At 40.4% G+C, this 24,036-nt stretch overlaps 1 protein-coding gene across 1 annotated transcript in view; it reads right to left on the bottom strand.

Moving 5' to 3' along the window:
* RELN (reelin) overlaps positions 1–24,036 on the bottom strand; it is a 429,656-nt gene that overhangs the window by 149,621 nt on the left and 255,999 nt on the right. Inside the window, exons 12-18 of the mRNA XM_084811492.1 lie at positions 16,033–16,184; positions 12,092–12,204; positions 10,345–10,553; positions 5,732–5,860; positions 4,451–4,560; positions 2,101–2,167; positions 236–469 (exon numbers count right to left, since the gene is read on the bottom strand). Of these exons, the coding sequence (XP_084667618.1) occupies positions 236–469; positions 2,101–2,167; positions 4,451–4,560; positions 5,732–5,860; positions 10,345–10,553; positions 12,092–12,204; positions 16,033–16,184 (1,014 nt within the window). The remainder of the gene's footprint in view (positions 1–235; positions 470–2,100; positions 2,168–4,450; positions 4,561–5,731; positions 5,861–10,344; positions 10,554–12,091; positions 12,205–16,032; positions 16,185–24,036) is intronic.

Here is a 24,036-nt window from a genome sequence, read left to right as displayed (position 1 = left end):
CCAAATGCATTAAATACTTAGCATTGCAGATACAGCAAAGGAATTTTTTAAAAAATGAAATACATTACAATTAACCAAATTTAAATAAAATTGTATTAAGAAACTATTAACATATTAGATATTTTCCTCTATCAAACAGAGGCTGCAAGCTTTAACACATAATGCAAGGGGTTTACTCAAATGTAAGTGTGTTCAGGATGTAGTCTTTGATGTGTCTCCATTCATTCCTATTTACCTGGACTGTGAGCTGTCAAGGAAAGAAGTGATAAGCTGGCGCCTTCCCTCTTTGTTAAAAACCAAGGCTTTTCCACTTGCTAGAACTCCACAACCGAAACTGACTTCAGCACCACGGATAGAGTAAAAATTGTGATATGAAGAGAGCCTAGAATTGCCAAAACTCTCTGAGATAAACATGGGGAAGGTCTGGGAGGCCATTTCACACGCAGGTCCTGAAAAGCCAGGATCACATCTGTAATAAAAATGAAACAGAAACAACTTATGGGCAGCTAAATATTATAAAGATCCGGAGAAGATCAAGTTATGGATACATTTAGAAGTCTTCAGATATAACAACCATAATACCATATAAATTTTAAAATACCAATGAAATGTCTCTCTTCAGCTTTAACTCTCTCCAAATATTTTTTAAAAGTACATCCAAATATGCTATAACTAATTATGGAAATGCTATCCCATGATACCAGACTCACATACTTGGAAGTAAGACCCATTTATTTCAATGGAATTTACTATACAGCAGTCTGACATCTGCCTTGCCCAGACTATGTTAGAGCAGTGCAGGAACTCTCAAACTTCAAAGAAACCTGGTAACCTACTATATCTGTAAATAGATCAGTCAAAGGAAACCAGGTCAGAATACAGGCAGAGTGTCAGGGAAAGAGAAAACAGACATGAAAGCAGGAATCCACCATTATTCCCTATCTATCCACTCCTGTGTACACATATCAAAGTATAATGGGTCAGACTGCCCAGCCTCAACTAGAAAGAACAGGATTTTACTGTTAAGTAAATTCCCTTTTCTCTCCCTAGTGGTAACAGGGCAGCCTTCCCTCTGATTTGTACATGAAAAATTTCTTTCTCTCTTTTTTTAATGGAAAAAAGATCCCTTTATGCTATCGATCAATAACATCTTAAAAATATGTTTCAAATTACAACTGTCAGAAGTGAAAAGAAGTTTACATAAGTTAGTTCTGCAGAGCCATGAAATATCAAGGAATCTGTAACTGTTAAAAGTTAACAGGACTCGGGGCAGTGTCTAATACTGTCACAACACTAGTACTAATGTCGTTTGGCTATCGTAAACCAACACTAGCACAACATTATTGGCACTTGCTAGACAAGAGAAAAGGCAGTGATTTGTTGCTGAAATTCAGCAGAAAATCACCACTTTTGCCCTTTGCCTAGTAAGTGCTAATGATGTTGGTTTATGCCAGTGTAATGACAACACCGGATACTTCTCTTGGAAATCACATGTGGTAAGTTCTACAGGCAATCTATACTGACTGCATTTTTGTATGCAAAATACAAACATATTACATCTTACTGCAGAATACAATTAAATAAATTAGATACATACAGATTTAAAGATATATAGAATGTATATAATACCTCCTTATAAATAAGGGGAGATCAAGGTTGCTTGCTGAATGCTGCTGCTCTATCTGCACATTCACTACCCAGCATAAAGGGAGAGAGGTGTTTCCTTCCCTCATTTGAAACAGGCAGCCAGGCCCATTGCCAGTTGGGAGAAGAAATAGCCAGAGTGGCTTATAATTAGAGCCTAAGAGAATCCCCTTCCCTACCCCATTTAAGGCTGTTGTGTTAACTCTGAATGCCTGAATAACTTAACTAGGTGACTTAACATGAGTTGATGACTGAATAACTTAAGTGCCCTGGAGCTTGCTGCTGTCTGCCACGGAGATAGGTCAGGTCTAAGAAAGACAGGAGTTTCTCAGCTGTCACTTTTACAAGATATCAGGAGGAGGCACAGTCCCAAAGCACAGACTGCCCTGCAACCTAGGGAGAGAATATACCTAGAAAGCATAAATACCTTGGCCAATGATTTATCATCAGACTTACTTGCAACCATTCCTAGTGCATTGTCCTCGCCCTGAGCAGAACTTGAGGCAAGAAGGCCCAATGTAAACTGCAGAGAATAGACATTGGTTATACCAAAGTTTAAATTCAGAGCCAAAAGAAAAACAAACGAGACACAGGTACACAGACTTCATAACATCAAGCAAGATTGAAATATTTACCTTTAATCCCAGCAATATGACTACATCAGAGAATAAAGGATAGCTTAATAGTGAAAATATATTTAGGGATGAGATTATCAACCATTACCCTGACTGAATTAAAATTCAGTCTTGCAAAATTATTTATTTTATTCAGAATACAGTTACAATTAAGGTTACACTGTGAATCATTTTTTGGACAACAGCTTTTTGGGCAAAAAACTGATATGGATAAGCACTATTTCAAAAATAATAACAATGCCCATGCAGTATGGAATTCCATATCCATGAGTTCAATAAAATCCAAGATAAATTCACGAAAATCAGCAATGGATATGAATAATCCCAGAAGTTAGTAATACAAAATATAAAATGTTTAACATTACAAAGCATGATTATTCATATGCCATAACAACCCTCTTCAGCATCTAGTGGGAGCCCCAGTGCCCTTATGGAATCTCATGGGGAAAAGCCATTCCCATTTACCAGCATGGCTATATTTGGGGCATGCATTCTGCCATGCTCACACCCAATCTGGGGTTAGCTCCTGTTTTTGGTACACTGCCTGTTTGCATTAGCACTCATACTTATGTATGTCTTTCTGGTAGACGATTCATGTAGATGTGTGCTGATTGTTTAACATAAATATTTATGTTATCACAAAGAAAAAAAAGCTGATATTGTTGTATTTAGAATTTTCATACACGCTATCTTGCCTTTACACACTTTCATAGATACTCTCTTAACAATAGTGCATGGTTTAAACTGTGTTTGATGTTCATTTTCTTTCATATTTGGCATGTCACCACCTGCAATCCAAAGCTTTAGTATTGCCTTGAAAACTTTGAGTTAACGTTTAATCCCTGATTAATGCGAGAAAGAAAAAAAGGGGAAAGCATAACAACAAAAACAGCAGGAATTCATTATCATACTTTTCCATATCTCTGTATCAATAGTTGCTTCCCCCACCCCCTCAACCCAGAAGACTGACAGCACAATCCTATCCATGTCTACTTAGATATATACCCCCTTGAGTTAAATGGGGCTTATTCCCAGGTAAGCGTGTATGGGTTTGCAGCCTTAATTCATTTCAGAGTTTTCTGTAAAAAAACTGAGTTGAGCGGTGCAGCTTTTGGATTACAGCTTGTTTAAAATAAGAAATGTAGCTTGATGCAAGCGTTCTTTTAAAAGCACACACTCACAACTGAGCATAGAAGATTTCAGTCTAAACACCTGAATTTATAATGAAATACAGTAAACAGTGCTCATATTTCACAGCAGGGTTATTAATTAACTTTCACATTCCGTCATGGATCCTTCTTTTCATGATTTGCAGCTTTATAATTCCATGAATAAACTAGGGATGTATAGTATGTCATTCACAAAAAAAAACACCCTAGTATACTGTAAAATATCTTTGTTTTGATTGTGTCTTCCTCACTTTAAGAGCTCTTATATGACTCAGCCTATATTCCTACTAAACTGGGATTTGGGGATTGGGTGCAAGCTGGAGGACCCCACACTTCTGCCTTCTTGCAAATAAATCCTCTCCAGCCTCAGCAGGATTATAATGAAACCAGATACATTCCTAACTAACTTTGAAAACTCAGTTTAAGCAGGAGTATAAAAGTGAGTTTCAGAGCATGCCCGGTTGATTTTAATCAGATTGGTGATGGTTAGATGCTATGTTTAAATACAGGTAATTTGCGTGCAAGAAAAGTGGGTTAGTGGGAGAGGATTCCTAAACCCTGGTTTCCTCGTTAATCTGAACCTGGCCCTAGAAGTCATTCCTGTAACATCACAAGTATTAGGCCATGCGTGTCATTAAAAAGAAAGAAAGAAAGAAAAGGAACATAGCTATTGCTTCTGTAAATCAGGGCTATGTCATCAGAACAGAAAGTGGTTTCACCAGATACCAGGATTATTAATTATCTTTCCATTTAATGTCATATATATTGCCTGCTTTAGTGCAACACGTTATATATCATAAGATTCTGCCACCCACTTAGATTGGGAAATTGTTATTTAGCTTCTCTTAAACAACAAAGCATCTTGGGAAAAAAGTGTGCTTAAGAAACTGGAATTACAGGCAGGTTTATCATACTGGGAAATATAAGGACATTTACTGAGAAGAGATCACAGATAGTAAGCACTACTGGAACACAATTACAATGGTAATGAATGCTACTAACTGTTGTCAATTGCCCACATGTTTCCAAGGATGGGGCCTGTTTGTCTCCATCGGATCCTGGTATCTCTGGTTAATGCTGCATTTGGAAGGGGAATAGTTATTCGGTTCCACCTGAAACAAACATATGAGCCCTCATGCTTTTAAAGTTACACGTTGTTTTAAACCTTTAAAGGTGCTGAGCTTATATCAATTTATATCAATGGTAGATGCTTCATTTACACACAGAGACAAAACATATGACACCATTTAAGGATCACACTGGCTTAACTTTGTGAGAATATGGATTGGATATAGCACTATAAGTCGAAATGTGTGGAACTGCATTTACACATATTCCTCCCCTATTATCCTTGTCTCACCATTTCTGCACTGTCCCCACTGCCAATCTAAATTTAGCTTGTAAGCTCTCTAAAAGACCTGACTCTCCTGGATGTTCTAAATCCTTCATATTGTGGCTATACAATAGGACCTTCAGATACAAGCCATTCTGGAAAGAACATATAGGGCAGGATCCAGGCTACCCATGCCCCAAGTTCTGCCCGCGGGACTCTCCCACCGGAGGAAGGTGGGAGGCGATTTTTACCTATTTCCTCTTCTCTATGCAGCCCCCCGTCAGCTGTTCCAGAGGGTCAATACCAAGTGGCATTGGGGACTGCAAGGGGAATTGACAAAAATTGTCTCACTCTTTCCTCCAGCAGGAGCCTCTGCTTGGTCCCTTCTGCAAAGAGAAGGAACTCTTCTCTTTGCAGAAGGCTGCACCTGGCCCATAATGTTCAGAGGAAGAAGAGGATTTATCACAAATACATATTACACTGGGATTCACCCATACAGGGGGAAGCCTCAGTGCTAGAGAGCTTCAGCTATTGGGCAGTATAGAAATGTAATAAATTGTTCATAAAAGGCTTATTTTATACTACCAATGTACCTTTTTTACTGCTTAATGAGGACTAATATATAGCCCTTTACATTTGAATATGTAGATCTGGTTAACCATAATCAAAAATTATAGAGTTGATATATTCTTAACATTGTATGAAGAATTTATAAAAAGTTCTATCAAATCATTTTTCATGCCTCTGGTGCCTGAAAACAGAAGGGTGTCCTTTATACAATGAAAACAACCTGAGGTGAATAACATTTCTTAACATAACGTAACATCTTCAACTGCCTTTCTTTGTAACAGAGAAGAGGTTACATGGGGGCATTATCCTCACAGCTTTTCAGAATCATGAGCATTTGACATTCTTGTGTCAAAGCTATTTTTGGGAGAAAATTCCCTTACCCACTGTAGTTTTCAGAGGCATAGACTGTGCTGTGAGGAAGGTGGGATCCAGCACATATTTCTGGCAAACATTCTGAGTGAAGTAAGGACCAGGAACGACCATGGTTGGTAGAGAATTCCAGACTGATGCTGATGACACAAAGAAACAGAGAAATAAAATAGAGTTATTCATTCCCCCCACCTGAGACTAAACATGATAAATTGGCATTTGTAGCAGGAACCAGAAAAAGCTTTATAATCATGGCTTATTAAATAATTGATGCCCCAGATGCTGAAGTATGAAATGCTTGAGAGTGCTGAACATTCAAGATAAAGCAGACATGAAACACAGAGCACTAAAAGACAAGATGGCAACCCATGTCAGAAAGTGTTTAGCTGATGGGTGTGAGGGCAGTGTCTGCCGGTCTTACTCACCCAGCCGGCTGTTGTTTCTACATTGGAATTAAAGAGGACTGATGCAGTACTGATGTGTCAAATAAGGGTCAGACTAAAGGGAAACTAAGAGGAAGGATCTCTTGCTCCTCCTGCTAATAGGTTTCTCAAAACATTTTGTGGATGGGTCAGTAGATTGAGTTGAAGACTGAGTTAGGTTATTTATATTTCATAAGTTCAGAACTGGTTGGTATAAAAGGCCAAGTTCTGTATGACATGTTACATTCCACAGAAGTACAGAAATATAGTAGGCCTACAAGAGTAGCTGTCTTCTCGACCAAGATATAGTGAACAAACTCAATCTCCTCCCAAATAGCCAAGAGGTTCAAAGGCATAGTCTTCTAGGGAAAAAAAAGTCTGTGGAAATTAGTCCTAGAGCAGATTACTCTGACTTTGAGATGGAATTACTTCCCATGATTCTCTTCTGGAAAGAGTTTTGGGAGTGGGTATGGGATGCACAGGGTGCACATGTATGAGATTCTAGCTAAGAGCCAATTCACACAACGGCCCAGTTTGGATGACCTGTCACCCAAACATTCCATTCTTATACTCTCCCTTTCCTCCTCTCTTCTCAGCAAATAGCAATAAGCCAAGCAGTAATCAATTAACCATAGTTTCCCCAACTATGGTTACCAGGTTTGGAACAAGCCAGGCTCTTCAAATAGTTTCAAACCATGGATTCCTTCAAACCATGGTTTAAGATACTGGCATGTTCCAAACTAGATAACCAAATTTTCCTGGTTTGGATGTAATGGGAAACTAGGGTTAACTGAAGACTTCCAGAGTTAACTGCAATGCACCAAGAAGGTAGGAGGGAAGGGACCGTGTGTGGGGGCACAAGGCTCACTTGTAAGCCAAGATATTATTGTCTGAATGAAGACTTTATTGTTATTAACATCACCATGGTAGCATATGTCTGTGCTACATTTATACTGGCATTCTCTGAAGGAAACATAAAATGTGAAAGTGAGATGCACATCTCCAAACACTCATGGCCATGCTGTAATTAATCGTGGCTTCCTGGTGCATGTCTACTGCATTTCTCAAGATGTAAATCTTCCCTTGACACTTCAAATATTCCCTACAGTGTAAACATGGCTAATATATCCACCCCATTTACAGGTGTGAATCAGCTCTTCATATAGAGCAAATGTAGCCCTTTGTGTTTGGTCTGTCTCTCTACCACCATCAGAGGATACCTTGCCAAGGATAATTAGTGTAGCACTTTGCTCCTTAGGACACTAATAATAAGTGCTTTTCCTAAGTGCATTATATACAGCATCTCAATAATCCTTGCAGTGGACTAGTAAGGCAGGCCAGCATTATTATTCCCAGTGACTTCATGGCTGTGGTGGAATTTGAACCAGGGACTTTCCAGTTTGTAACTTATTATCTTAGCAACTAAGGTTCACGGGTCTTTATCCACAGATAGGAATCTGGTGAAAAATCTCTCATGCTCCATCTTTAAAACGCTGTATATTTATGAGACAGGAGGAAGACCATTTGTCATCAGTCCACTAGTAATCTCATACCAAATTTTCTTTAAAACCCTCTCCACCCATGAGGGAATGTCAGCATGAAAAGTAACATCCTAGGCTCTGCATAGCAATGTGCAGTCGATACATCTCCAATACAACAGAGTATTCTGTGTTATTGCTTCTTTCAACACTGTAGTTCTCCCTTAGATGGGGAAGAATTGTATTGCTCATTCCAAAGGGCTTTCATCCCCTGCATAAGGCATAGTTAGGACTGATAGCAGTTTTTAGGAGCTATGAAATAGACTGTGGTTATGATGGAGAAACTTTGCATATGTACAGACTAGTGAGCCAGGTAAATAAGCATCTCCTGCATGAGATAAGCCTGAGCATTACCGCAGTAGCACAAAACAATGGAAACATAGAGAGGGGTCAAATATGTGATCGTCTTGACTCCCTTTGAACTGGCACTCTTCTTTTAGGTGTGTTTTTCAACATGAGCATTCTCACCCCTGAAGCGGTTGAATTATTTTACTGCCACTCATTATTAAAAATTAAAACACTTTCAGTACATACATTTGGATGAGGCATAAGTCTTCTTACATTTTGTGAGTTTTCAAGCGATTTGGGAAGTATTAACAGGGATTTACCCTTTGGAAAAATGGGCACGTATAATAATTTAAGCAGTGCAGTTTAATTCTAATAGCCCCATTTTAAGTTCTGCAAATGAAGCATTAAAACAAATTAATAATTCATCAGCCTTGCACCAAATAGTCAGAACATGGCTTATTCAATTCAGAATAATTTATTTGGAATATGACTTGAAGAATGTCTTTCTGCACAGTCATTGTATGTGTGATATTTTAAATTTATATTAAAACAGTTTATGAGGCTTCACTGATTTCATTTCAGAGGAAATTATATGGATACCTTGGAGGACCATATTCACTTCATATATTCTATGTGAATCTTCTACATTCCCAGTTATGATGTGAAAGCACTATTATAAATAATGCTTCTGTGGACAAGGAGATGTGCACTGCCAAATTATTTTTGAAATGTAGATGTGGTTCGTGGAAAGTTAGCAGCTCTCTAACACTCCCCCCCCCCCCTTCTTGTATCTGAAGCACTATGTGAGTTGAAAGAAGAAAATATTTCAAAAAAGATCAAAGTCTGTACTGGAAAATCCCACTATGAAGCAGAAAATTGTGCTTATACATGTATCTTAAAAGAGAATGTCCTTTTAAAAGTACTGTTCTAAGGGCCAAAACAGATATTACTTTAAATGTGTGTCTACCAGCAACATCCTTTTCTCATTTTTACTATAGAGTAAGTGCATGCCCCCTGAACCAGATCAGGACCCTAGCATGGTGGATAGGGGGGCCTTTAAGATCTGGACTGGAGCCTCTGCACCTACTCTAGAGTAAAACTGGGGGAAAAAACCTGAAGGCATAGCTGCTATGCCTTCAGTAATATCTGTTTTGGTCCTAACTGCAGGTCTATAATTGAACACTCTACTAAAATACAAACAATTAAGGTCTCTGCCCTCTGCTTTACTGCATAGCAGCAGTAGGACACCTGCATGTGTATATGTAGAACATATACATAAGCAAATAAATACAGGGCTAACTCTAGTGCATGGAAAAATGGGGTAGGTGCCAGGGGACCCATGGAGAAGGCCTGCAGAAGTTGGTTTAAACTAGGCATGGGAAACTTCCAGCCAGTGGGGGTTCTTGAACTGCATCACCGGCTTCTTCCCCAGGCCCTGTTCCCTCCCCCCAGGCTGGGACAAGCTCTAATCTCCAATCACAACCTGCTCAAAGATAGGAACTTTTCCCTGCCAAGGTTCCCTTTCTCAATGCAGCAAAGAAAGGCAGCAAATTTCCCATGGAGGGAGATCACGTGGTCCTTCCATAGGCAGTTCCTTGCCTTACTGTGCTGCACCATACAGCATGGGACTGCAGCAATCACTGCATGGGGAAATACAGCCTCCTTTCCCTCCATGGGCAGTTTGCTGCCTTTCCATTCCTTCCATGGGCAGTTCGCTGGCTTTCCATATGGTGGGTGTGTGCATGTATGAGAATGGGATGGATGGAGTCTGTGTCTGAGTGTGCGCACGCAAGTGAAAGAGCGAGCGAATGTGGTGAATGGTGTGTGTGAGAGAGGGGGTATATATGTGTGTGTGGGCATATGTGTGTGTGAACACATGTGTGAACATTTGTATAAATATGTGTGAGCATGCATGGATGGCAGCAGTTGAAGTGGCCCCAGTTTGGTCTGCAGCTCTGCACACTGCTGGCACAGAAGTCTATACACAGAGTTAGAATTTCTAACTGTATCAAGTGGACTGCATTTTACTCAGAAAATCTAATTAGCCTTTCACGTATAACTACAGCTAGACTTTTTATTCTGTCCGAAGGGGATTTCTGTGAAGGTCACTCACACTCGCCAACAGCAGCAGGCCACTGAAAGGCATTCCTATTTAATTCAGTAGTTATATTTCGACTGGCTTCCCAGTATTACAATTGTGGCAGTAGCAAGCAATAAATTCTGCAAAATCTTCTCACAAGATGCAAGTTTGTTTAACACTGCCTCCTTCCCTTCTGTTTCAGAAAATAAAGAAAACAAATCACTGTTGTATAAAAGCTAGAATTATAAAGAAACTAAACAACTATATAAGAACGCTGTAATTTCGAGTTGCACTACCTGTTGCCTGGTTGATGGGTTCCACAACCCAGGTTAATAGAAAACTGGATCATATGTGTTACAGTGGAAGGGAGCACTGGCAGAACATGGAAATAATCCACTGCCCAGACATTTCTGTTATGCCCTTGATGATTCTTCTGCTTGAGGCAGAATTTAGTAGCTGGAGTCTGAAGCTCTGGACTGATGGCAACCGAAACCAAAGATGGAACCTTCAACAGAAATCAAATTAATTACATTTCTATATTGTATTTTATGGATTTTTTTGTTAACTGCCTTGAGGCTGTTGTGAAAGGCATGATGTATAATATAGCATTCCTAATGGCGGAAAAGCAAAGAAGCAGATTGTCTATCACTTACAAAGTCTGGCAAGCTTCTAAAGTCTGGCAATGTTACCAGACTTTTCAGCCTGGCAGAGCTCTGTTATTTGGACTCCTACTCCTCCAAACAAATGAGGCGCGCAATTAGGTATTCCAGCTCCATGCTGGATCCTGCACCCTCTTGGGGGCACAATGGGCTTTGGTTCCAGTGGATCTATATCAGCCTCTGCCCACCCCTAGAATGCCCCATTTTGAGGCCTACCACCAGCAGGAGCACCACCAGTAGTAGATTTACACTAGCTGAGATTTCCATATGCATAACTGGAGCCTCTGGGGTGGATGTGCCCCCCAACCTCCAATGGTGGAGCTTCTCTCTGCTGGCAGAAGTGCACCTCACACAGAACATACGTTGGCTTAGATGTATGTACACAACAAACGTAAACCAGTTTCAGAGTCATTCCCTCTCCCCAAAGAATGGTGGGAAGTTTGAAACTGTAGTTTTGTAAAGGTGGGCTAGGATCTCTAACGAATCATTCTTAGGTGTCTCATCAGACCACAATTCCAAGATTGTTTTTAATGGTAGGGAAACCGTGACAGTTAAAGCTGGTATAAAGCTGATATAATTGTGTAGTAAAGGTATAACTGTAGGATTAGAATAATTTTTCAACACTGAGGGTCACAACAGAAATGTATTTTGAACTCAAGGCAATCTGACACAACATAATCACAGGTACTAATCTGCACAGCATTGTAACAGCTCTCTAAGAAAAGTCACTATTCTTTGCCTCAAATTTGTTTTAGAAATTTGGTGGCAACTATATTAATAGTAGAATGTGCAGAAATATTTTTGCAAGCACCACAAAGTCCATGGAGCAGGACTTTCCTGCCTTCCCTTTCCCTCTGCAGCCCTTGAAAAAAAAATTTCTGGATTGGGGGGCCTATTGGGAATGGTGTGGGATACAGTGCTGGAGGCTGCAGATGGAGAGGGGAGTGGGCAGATATCTTGCTCCCTTCCCCACTTATGTGAATGGAGGAGCAACTAAGGATCTAGACTAGGAGTGCAGAAATTCTTTCAGCCTGAGAACCAAACTCCATTTTGGAGAATATCTCAGGGGCTGAATTCTAGTGAGGGGTGGGGCCAAAGGCAAAAGGGGTTGGGGTCACCCCCCCAAAAAAAAGCCAGTATATTTTAGCTCAAAGCTTTTACTGCCAGTAACTAAGCCTTAGGGGAGGCATTTCCATCTTTTAGAATGGGAAAAATTGCACAAAAGCCAGGAAACCACCCAACAATTGGTGGCTGGGGGGAAGGGAAAGAAAGAGTGGTCTGGGAAATCCAAGAGGACTGGATTTGGCCGCCAGGTTCTGCACCCCTGATCTAGACCTTTGTCACTTCTGCTGTGCTATCTTCAGGTTTTGTTTTGAACACTTACCCTATAAGAAGCATAGGTCATTGTATCCAGATTTAGGTGATCCTTTCTTCCTTCAATCTTTGCATACAATATAACATCATTTTCATGGGCTTGTCCAGCATCACAGCTTCCACCTGTAACAATGTACGTATTTGGTGGAAATGACTATTTAACATTCATTTGTATTTTAAAATGCAGTTATTTTAATTCCTAACAATTATGAAAATGGCTGTCACCAGATAGTCTTAAGTTGATGTGTGCCAATATTAGAAACAAATGTTGATGCTATTGAAATAATTAATCAGGCTTAATATTTTAGTTCTAACTGCAAACACAGCAATAGAAAGCACAATACAAAATTTGGTTTAAATAAATAAACAAACAAACAAACACATACACAGAGTGACAAGCTTCTTATCTGCATCCTAGTGCCAAGTGTTTTGACCTCTTCTTTGTAACCATAAAGAATATAAAGCTATGGGTTGTAAAAAGCTAGCAATGACCTATACCTGAATAAATTGACCATGGTTACAGCCACTATTTGTTGTTGTTGTTCAGTCGTTCAGTCGTGTCCGACTCTTCGTGACCCCATGGACCATAGCATGCCAGGCCTTCCTGTCCTGCGCTCTCTCCCGGAGCGTGCTCAAGTTCATATTCATTGCATCAGTGATGCACTATTTAAGAATTTCTTATCGGTAGGGATGTGAAATCTTTCCAATTATTTCCACAAATATTTCCACCTTAGCATCAAGACACTTATCCACAGAAGAGAATCTCTGATATTCACAAAAGCAGTATTTTTTTTTACAGTATTTGGATTGATTTGTTGCATCCCCATGGCATCCATTACTTCCCATTCAGACGAACAAGCGTGGCTATTGTGCACTAATCCACAGTTCTAAAGGTACGTTATTTAGACTTTAGCTTCTTAAAAGTAATGAAAACTACTACATGAGGACATGTAGGAATGGAGAGGTAATGGATTAGAACTGACCTACACCAGGCTTTCCCACTGTGGTGCCCTCCAGATATTTTGGACTACTACTCCCAGCATTCCTGATCATTGGCAATGCTGGCTGGGGCTGATGAGAGTTCTTCCAAAACATCTGAAGGGCACAAGATTAGGGAAGGCTGATCTACACATTTAGAGTAATCACCGTATCAATAGCAGTAGCCTTGTTAGAGCTCTATCACTTCAGACTGCAGGTGGCAGACTGCATGCATGAATGTTCCCCTACCTTAAAAAGTCTTCCTCTATGTAGAAAAGTAGCATATAATCCAGAACATTTCATCCTGATATGCTAGTTTCCTACATACAGAGAGATTTTTCACATAGGGGTACACTGAAACGTTCAGTCTCCTATCTGCAGAACGAAATCGTACAATCCCATATGCTTATTCTGTATGTAGCTCAGCTCACACACTTTTAACTCAAATTAAAATAAAATTCCATTCTCTCTTTTTAAAACTATCTTCCCCTCATCTGAATATTCAACCAAGTAATTTTCACACCATCAATGTTTTCAGTGTGATCACACAAGTTTACAGCCATTCTTGCTGAGCCAACAGCTTTGCCTAAGAGTTCAGAAGGTTGACAAAAGTGCCTTTCCTGTTTTTCATGCAGGTGTGGCTGTCCTGGAAATACAGCAGTCGTCCCTTCCTGTGCTTTCTTGTTACTTTATGCAGCATAGAGGAGCTGTGACTATTCAGAGTTGTGATCAGAGGACTTCCACTTCAGTAAGAAAGGCGGGTGGTGGTGGTTATTGACATAAAAGACTGCTTCACTGGGAAAGCAAATTCATTCTCTGTTTCCTTTACTGTCTTTCCATTTCACATTAATTAACACAGTGTTGAAAGAATAAGCTCCACATACAGTTTACCTGATCTGTGGAGCCTGCAAAATAACATTCCTGGAAAAAGTGTTGCAAAGAAAAGCTGCATGATTTTACCAGAGTCATTTTAATTTTCTTCTTGTTTGTGTAAACGTTGGTTCCTACTGCTGGAAATATTATGAAATTCCAGTGGTCATAGCTCACTTATTTAGGGAAGCAGATAGATGGTTCTGCTTTTGTATCTATCCTCCCCTTGCTATGCCATCTTCTATCTTCACAAAGAAGTTACTCAAGGTAAAATTCATCCATCTGTGGAAGGCTCATACAAGACTTCCAAAAGCATTTCATCATGAAGTACCATGGAATACCTTTGTGGCTGTTTAGGTGGCTATTAATCCTCAGAAATTCATTATTGTGATAGCTTATTGCAGGGTCTAGCTAGAAAATAGAAACAAAAACAGGAAAGTGCCAGTGGCAGGGAGAAAAAGGGAACAAACCCCCGAAGTGCACAGAAGCCCAACACATTTTGAATATAGATCCTTCTTAGGGGGCTCTATTAGACACAACCAACATAGTTTTTGGCTTCTAACTCCTTTGCACATTTTTCAACCAAGTCAGAGGCTAAAGAATCAAATTGGTTATGCCTAAAGGTGCCCTCTAGGAAGGATCTATATTAAAAAAAAATGTTGGGCTTAATAAGTATACTTCGGCACATCTTGAGGTTTCCTCCCCATTCTTTCCATGGGACCACAGTAAGAAGACACACACAAAGAAGAACTTTACTTACTTGCTTATTACATTTTATATCTCACCCTTCCTCCAAGGAGCTCAAGGCAACATACATTGTTCTTCCTCCATCCATTTTATCCTAACAGCCATCTTGTGAGGTACATTAGGCTGAAAGATGGCGACTGGCCAAGGTCACCCTATGAGGTTCTTGGCTGAGAGGGGATTTGAACCTGCATCTCCTTGGTCCTAGTCTGACACTTCAACTACTACACCATGCTGATGTCTCAAAACTCAGAATTTTTGTGTCATCTGTTCCTCACTGACACCATATGTTTGGTTGGTGGAATACATGTCAACACTCCACTAACTCTCTTGCAATGCCTAGGTTGTGGAATGCCTACCCCAAAAGAGACATTTCCCTCCTTTCCTGATGCTCTTCCACTCAAAGCTGAAGACCATTTTTTCCTCCAGCCTGTTGGATATTTAGTTTGTTTTTCTTCCTGATTCCTTGCTGCTCATATTCCTCCTACCCCACTGAAAGTGCAGCACCTGAAGCAGCTGAAGAGGATGGAACTAGATATTATGATAAATACAGGACTCCCATTAAAGACAGCAGTCCCATGTCCAGTTTGTAGTAAAATTTACTCCGATTCTGAAGTCATCCTATGGTGCATATTTCCTCCCCTGCTAGCCAGTGATATAAGGTGGGGTGGTAAAAGGGAAGTTTTATTACATAGTATGGAAACGATGAACTCTAGACAGGGGTACTACTTCCAGTGGCAGCGCTATGTTTATTGTGATTCTTGTTCGATCCAAAGTACAGAGAAGCAGGATCAGTGGTTCCTGGTGAAGGCATGGGTACTATCTGGCAGTGAGAAAGCATGAGGAGAAGGATGGCTGGGCTAGTGGAGGTCAGGTGCCTCACATACTATTAAAAAGGACTGGCATTCAAATAGAATTTAGCCTTGAGAAGAGAAGACTGAGGTGAGATATGATAGCGCTTTTCAAGTCCTTGAAAGGTTGTCACAGAGAGGAAGGCCAGGATCTCTTCTCGATCATCCCAGAGTGCAGGACACGGAATCATGGGCTCAAGTTACAGGAAGCTAGATTCCGGCTGAACATCAGGAAAAACTTCCTGTTAGAGCAATACGACAATGGAACCAATTACCTAGGGAGGTGGTGGGCTCTCCCACACTGGAGGCGTTCAAGATGAGGCTGGACAGCCATCTGTTGGGGATGCTCTGACTTGGATTCCTGCATTGAGCAGGGGGTTGGACTCGATGGCCTTGTAGACCCCTTCCAACCCTACTGTTCTATGATTCTAGAAGTACTGATCATAACGTAACCATCTTCTCTGATCATATGTGCATATGGCAAAACATGTTAGTGGCACGTACTCACCCATACTGAAATAAAATCTCAGATTTCCATAACCCGTAGTATCCATATATGGAGTGCATAATTTTCTCTCTCCATCTCTGAGGAACACAGCTGATGAACCTGATTCCAGGGTTCCACATTCGGTACCAATGACAGCTCCAGATATATCCCACCTAAAGTCATGATCCAAAATGGAAGAGACAGAGCCATTTCGCACATTGTGTAGAAGCATTCCTGGATTTGCCACTGAGTACACACTAAACAGGTGCAAATTGTACCTGTTTAGTAAACAGGTACTAAATGTACCTATGTTTGGTATATTCACACTTTTACATTTTTAGACATACACATCTAAAGCACCTAAAAGAGTGTTTGGAAAGTTCCACTGGTTCAGAAAATAGCTGTGAGAATGCTGACTGGAGCTAGTTATTTGGACCATGGGATTCAGCTTTTGTATCAGCTTCACTGGCTTCTAGGTCATTTGTGGACTCAATTCAAAATGCTGATGATTACCTTCAAACCCTTAAAAAGCATAAGACCAGGATACTTACATTACTACCTCCTTTCACATGAGCCTGTCCTCAGCAACTCTGGGGAGGCCCTGCTGTTTGCCCTACCACCATCTGAAGTCTGGTTGGAAGGAATGCATGACAGGACCTTATCTGCTGCCATGCCTGCATTGTGGAAGGCCCAGCCCTAAGGGAAACATTTCCCTTCCTTTCTGATGACCTTTCACTCAAAGCTGAAGACCATTTTTTTTCAAGTATGCTGGATATTTAGTTTGTTTTTGTGCCTGATTCCCTACTGCGATTTGTTTTCATATAATCTGCTGTCTCTTGTTATGTTTAATATTTTAAATTTGTTTTATTTGAGGTAGAAAGGCAGAATATAAATGGTTTTTAATAAATAAAACAAATAATTCTTAAATGCATAGGTAACATCAGTAATGTGTGAGGTAGCCTGTAGAGTCCTGCCAGCAGCAAACTGACATGAATTATGTTCATCAAGGCATATTACAAGTATTTTTCCCTTAAATATTTCTTTTCAAAACTCATTCAATACGTTTGCTACTAATAGTGTCCAAAGCAAAAGATAAATATGACAAAATTAGAAACATATTCATCATCACTCAAACTAGCTGCATGGTTACAGGATTTATAAGGAACGTAGAAATGGTTTTGCATTGTGTGTTCCCCTGACCATGCTCTGCCTTGGCAGTGTCCTCAATGATGGATGAAAGGGTGGGGAAGAAGTGAAGGAGTAGTCATAGTAACTGCGGTAGGGAACAGGACTGAGGAAAGGGCTGCAGCTTTCCATTCCTCCCCAGTCCCCTCTTGTCAATTTTGATGACTGTTTAGCTAATATAACATAAAAGCATGAATGAGATTGGGAGAGCATAGCATTATATATACATTACTATATTCTTGACTACACAACTATGGTTAGTTTATATATAAATAAATGCATTTTAGTTTCATCAAAGATCTAAATGGGAAGTATTTGAAGGTAATTTCTGGTATGGTTAGAATTACAATAATTATATTTTAAGGGTAGACTTTTTGGGTCCAAGACAATAGTAGAACAGAGCTGAGCCTGAGCTGACTTTTAAAAGGAAATTTCACAATGGTCCATTGTCATTTTCTGTGCTCAATTTTTTTAGTCCAACTAAAACACTCTATTTGCTAACCCACAAAATGGCAGTGGTCAAGAGTGACCTATATTATGCCTTTTCCCATAGATATAATCCCCTTACAGGAGATGTTCAAAATAAAAAAATTAAAAGCTTAGTAAGATTCTTATAATTAAGGAAAAAGTCATCCAATTCCCTTAAAATAAAGCAGGAGTGGACTACATGGTGTCAATCATTAAGAATATGACCTATGTTAAAATTGAGTACAGAAATCATTAACCTTCTAATCATTCACTTTTCTTTCTTTGGTGATGATAAAGATAAAAATAATGATAGCTAAAAGTACAGATTTGTTGTAATCATACCCATAGTCACTTCGCAGTAAGTTCAAATTAAATCAGTGGGGCTTGCCAGTGCCAGCTCCTGGTTTTGGAAGACCCTTGGGCAAAACACCTCACTGGGCCAGTCCCTCTCCCTCAGTGAGCCTACCTGCTCATCAGCATTGTCTTCAGCTGATGCTGCCCTCTTTCTCATTATTGCTACTACCTGCTTGCCTGCCAGCTAGAGAGGCAACGAGCAAGCAGGCAGTGGCATCTACTGCTTCGCCTTCACATGACCACCATTATCTGGGCCAAAGCAAAAGGCAGGTGCACAAGCAGGCTGCAGGGGCTCTTGCCCGTGGGCCCCCTGCTAGGGTGTGGGCCCTCAGCAGATACCCAACTATGCCAACCCTGGACACTGACACCAGGACTTGCTTTTGATGAGACATGGATTGGATCAGGCTGCACATTGTAAAACATCCTTCCTACTGAAGTAAATTCTAGATCTGGCAGGAAGCTATGCATGTGTTGTCCAGAATATGCATCCCGATCTTCAAGATAGCCTTTCAGAGTAGTTAGTGAATTCCTTCAAATATAAAGTCCTGCATATCTTTAGAAGCAAGAAGAGGGCCAGCCCTGCCATGCAGCATGGTGAAGCAATTTGCTTCAGGCAGCACTGGGTGGGGGTGGGGGTGGGGGCAGGGGCAGAAGCTGAAAGCAGAAGCTGGTGTCTGAGTAGCTCAGCAACACTTTTAAAAACCGCTGATCTTGGCGGGGATGGAGGCACCATGTGGGGTTCATTTCAGACAGAAAAGTGTCTTGGACAAGCACTGAGCAAGGTGCATCAGAAAAAGTCAGTGCCTGCATGTAAATGTTTATATGTGCTGGATCACAGCCAATATGTAAACGTTTGTATGTGCTGGATCATGGCCCGTATATAAATCTCATTTATTGGAGTTATTGTAGTTCCACTGCAGAAACATTTTGAACCTTAAATGCTGTTAGTATTCTGCTGCTAGGATCAGTCCATTTATTGTACATAGCACCAAAAATGTACATTTTGGTAGAAGCTTTATTAAGGATTTTTAATGTTTAGACTCCAAGGGTTATCTAATCACATGAATGTATTTTATGAGAACGTAAGTTATCAGTGCAAGTTATCAGTGCAGATATTTCCTTATGTGGGACATGCTAATCAGATACTACTTATATAAATTAATTTTCTTCACAAGGATTGCAGATACAGTTTGAATACGGCGCAAACTAGTTTTTCAAGGTAGGATTAAATATGTTTACATGCTTGCAGTTGTGGATTCCTCCAAAGGAAAGGTGCCCTGGAGGTGCTGAAAGGGGTCTACATAAATCTGGATTGTTACTGTATTGGGATATCTCCCAGGAAACCAATTTAGCCTAATGATAATGAGTGGCAGTGGCTGCTGGTTAATTGGAACAGCAGTCACAAAAGATTACTTATTAGAGATGTATTCTGCAATGTAAAAGCGGTTAATTGGTACTGGCTTGTATCTGGATTTTCAATAACTGGTTAATTTCAGTTACTTCATTCTGCCTAAAGCTTGAGAACATTGAGCTGTAGGGCAAGTTTAAAAGTTCACAAGATAAACCAGCACACATTTCCTAAGTGGTGCTTGGCATCTCAGATAGTCACAAAGCAAACAACACATAATGCATACTCTCCAATATATTACGGAGAGAAAAAAGGAACACTCTTGTATACTTACAAGATCCCTTTTCTCACACCAAGGGTAACTACTTGAGCACACTGTGCTCACTCCCATTACACACTGATGAAGGCTTTTCTCTGTTGGCTGCATTTTGCATTAATTTACTCTGCAATTGCCTGTCCCACACTGGCTTCTAAAGCAGGTATATTAGTAAGCAGGTTGTTAACATTGTGTTTAATCACACAATGGAGCTAGCTGCCCTCGTTATAAAACAGATGCAACTCAAAAATGTCCTGTGACATTTACTACATGTATAAGAAATAGGCAGTTGTGAGTGTGGAGGGGAGCACAGCACTTATATTTTCTGTACACTTACATACATGCACACTAAAGTGGATGCATCTGCTCCACTCAGAGATCTAGAGAGCCAAGGGAAGGGGATGAAACCTACAGAACTCTAGTGCACATGTGCATTATAAAATGACAAATCCAACAATTCCTAAATCAACCAAATAGGGACAGCATTTTACCAGGGACAGGTACCAAAAAATAAGGACTGTTCCTGGTAGGAAGCCTTGAAACATACTCATAATTGACCTGCCACTAATCACATGAACCAGATGAAACCTGAGTTCAGAAGAAAGCACATCAATTTATCTTGTGTATAAGGCCCTGGGAAATCAACAATGAATACAACTTCTCTCTTTGTTAGGAAAAAAATAGAGGTTTACAGAATACAGCCAAGTTTTTGTTTTGTTTATTCATACATTTGTTTTGGTTTAGATTTATAATTAAATCTAGACATAGTTATTTGGAACTAGATGTGCAGTGCCCTTATTTGGAAATGAGAAAAGATATGGAGAGTTTACAACTGGACTTTTAGCAAGATTGGAAGTTTATTTTGGTAAGTCACACAAAAATGGCCAAAGGTAGGCAAATATTTTTCTATATCAGGAACATTGATTTGTCAAGTTTCTTCACACACAAAAATGGAAAAATGTTCATGAAGGCTGCAATCCTATGTACACTATCTTGGGAATAAGCTCCACTGAACAGAGTAAGACCTACTCTGGAGTATATACATGCATAACATTGTGCTGTAAGGTGATCCATATTTTTTGCAAAATGATTTTGCAATTTAGAATGTACAGAAAAACCTCATGATAGTATGGGTGAACAATATACACAGCTGTCAAAGTTCCCCTCTTAATTTAAATAAGGTGGAGAAACAGATAAACATCACCAAATGTCAGTTGGCATGTAACTGGCAGATTTGGCAGTTATTGTGCCTGTTTCAACTTTCTTACAGCTTTTCTAAATCTTAACTGTCCTGCTGATTGTTCCAAGATGGGACCTGTAGTCACTAAGTAAGGAAGGCAAAAGCAATTGAGTGAGATAAACAAAACCTAGGAGATAAAGAGGAAGACAAGGCACAATTAACAACGGTGACGCTCTCTCTCTCTCTCTCTCTCTCTCTCTCTCTCTCCTTCCTTCCTTCCTTCCTTCCATCCTTCCTTCCTTGTTGCACAATAAAACTTGAAGATATATGGGACGCATATGTTGAAGTCACAGAAACTTTTCATTTCACATCCATCTCAGACATTCCTTTTGTCTTGATTAATCAATTCTCCCTTCATATGTTCGCTCACCAGCATTTTGGTGGTTTCCCAGTTCTGGAAGGCTTGGAGTTCTAAGGGAGCTGTAGCTGCAGCAGAGATTGATCTCAGCGAAGCAAGCTATGTGGTTCCTAATAATGCCATTAAGGCAACCTACATGAGATAAATCTTTATATTTTACCAGTGTGGGATCAACCACAGGAGAAGCTGCAACTGCACTAGCAAAAGAGGGTCTCTCTCTCTCTGTGATTTCCAAGTAGAAAACACACAGGCATACAGGCTTTGTTAGTAGGCAAAAGGCACAATTTTATATATATTGCACACTATTCAAAATGATTTTTCAAACCCTGGAGATTCTCTTTGGGAGTACAAAAAAGAATATCTGAAATCTTCAACGGCCTGCTCCATTCCTTGTCCATTCATGGTCCTGATCCTACACTGTCTCTGGATTTTCAGGTGGCAGTGGTGGCGAGGAGTGCATTTGTACAGCTACATCTAGTACTCCCATTCCTAAGTCAGTCTGAACTGGTAACACTTATCCATGCCTTGGTTTCATCACAATTAGACTACTGCAATGCACTCTACATGGGGCTACTGTTGAAGAGTGTCTAGAAGCTTCAATTGGTCCAAAGCACAGCAGGCTGCTAACTGGTGCACAGTATCAGGATTACATCATTTCAATACTGAAAGATCTGCACTGGCTGCCAATTGTTTTCCAGGATCAATTTAAGATGTTGATTTTAAACTTTAAAGCCCTAAATGGCTTAGAGCCTATCTGAGGGACCACCTGTTTCAGTATAAGCCTACTTGTTTACTAAGATAAGCAGGAGAGGCCCTTTGGAAGACACCCTCGCTTACAGAGGCCCACTTGTCATGCACATGGGAAAGGCTTTTCCTTTTGGCAGATTCTCATGCCCTCCCCCCAAGAGCTCACAATCTGATACAGACTTGAATTGGAATGAGCTTTGAGAGGGAATTTGGAAAACTTCAGTGATCTCGCATTTCGCTGATTTGAACATCCGTACTCCTCTCACTAAGCCACCATTTTGTACCTCACTTGACCCCTAGCAACAATTTTTCACTTGGCTCTTCTTGGTGCACTTTGGGATTCTAGAAATAAAACAATGTAGATCCCGCAAGCCCAAAGTTTGTCCACTCCTGTCCTAGAATAACAGAAAAATTGCAACTGACCAAGAAATGGGGAACTGTCTTAGAAATTATATACAAAGGAAATGCAGCTTATCCCTAACTGGCAAGAAAATAGCAGTAGGGGAACAGAGGCAGGGAGAATTAGATAAATAAGATATTGACTATAAAAGGTGACAAATGAAAGAGCAATATGATATAGACAGTGCTGAGCACAGGAATACGTGAGCAGATATTCTACAGGCAGCAGCACAAGTTATGGTCAGAGTCTGAGGAAGCAGGAAAAACAACAGATTCAAAGAGAGGATCAGCAACTACAGTTATTGCATGATTCACTCTAAAATGTAGGCCAAGGCACAGGAGAATCACACAATCTGAGGATTCTTGTGTGGTCAACAAAGTAGAAGGAAAACACCCTGGGGTTAAATTGAAAGTTCTTTTGACAATTTTTTTGGCTCAAGCCAAGGCCTTTGTTTCCCAGCTTAGTTCCTCCTGGCCATCTAGCCTTTAGGATATACACCCAAGGTATGTAGAGTGTTTCCTTATCACAAGAGCCTCGTGTGGCGCAGAGTGGTAGGCAGCAGTAATGCAACCGAAACTCTCTCCACAACCTGAGTTCGATCCCAGCGGAAGCTGGTTTTCAGGTAGCCGGCTCAGGTCGACTCAGCCCTCCATCCTTCTGAGGTCGGTAAAATGAGTACCCAGCTTGCTGGGGGAAAGGTAGTTAGGACTGTGGAAGGCAATGGCAAACCACCCCACTATACAGTCTGCCAGGAAAACACCGAGGAAAAACAGCGTCCCTCTAGGGGTCAGTAATGACTCGGTGCTTGCACAAGAGGAAACTTTCCTTTCCTTTCCTTCCTTATCACAATATATCAAAAGAATCTGAAACTTGCAGAATTAAATTCCCCAGTCAACCAGCTGTTTTCAAACAAGCACCCAACGTTACACCCTCCCAGGTCCCATAGACTCCACCAAAACTCTTTTAATGTTCCTGCTCCTGGGAGAGACAACTAGCAAAGATCAGTGAACACTGAAATATTCCCACAATACACTGGGATTTCAGAGCCCTTGTAAAACCATTCACTGTGATTAGAAGCTAGAGCTGTCAGTCGCAAGACTACACCCCTCTGCTCTTTCTCCACCTGGTGTTTTCCTTATATGAAGAGATTCTGGGTCTCTGTGTCCTTCCAAATCTGAATAACGAACAAAGCTTTGGTCGGGCTCAGATGTGGATTTGGTCCACTTCAGAGGAGCTCTGCTTCAATTTGGTCATCTCCTGAATCTTTGCAAATCAGTCTCATTTAGTTCAGGATTCAGCCAAATCTAAAGCACATCCCTACTTGTTTCTTCTTGTGGCTGGGTAAACAGGACACCAAAACCTGCAATTTCCAGAGTTTACATATGATCCTTTCATTCCTAACCACTGAAATTATATTTTATATTTTAATTTATGAATCATCTCCAAAGGAAAATCCAGTCCACTGAATGAAGTGAGCATGGGAGTTTGGAGAGGTGCTAGAGCACTCCGCTAGATATGGATACCCTAAGACAGCACTGACTGGGTTCACACGCACACAGGTGGTTAATAAACCATAGTGGCTTATTAATCACCCTGGTGTCTGGTGTGT

The sequence above is a fragment of the Heloderma suspectum genome, chromosome 7 (assembly GCF_057233095.1).
Source record: "Heloderma suspectum isolate Gila_16-S chromosome 7, 16-S_ref, whole genome shotgun sequence".
NCBI classification, from domain to species: domain Eukaryota; kingdom Metazoa; phylum Chordata; class Lepidosauria; order Squamata; family Helodermatidae; genus Heloderma; species Heloderma suspectum.
This window is presented reverse-complemented; position numbering and strand designations above follow the sequence as displayed.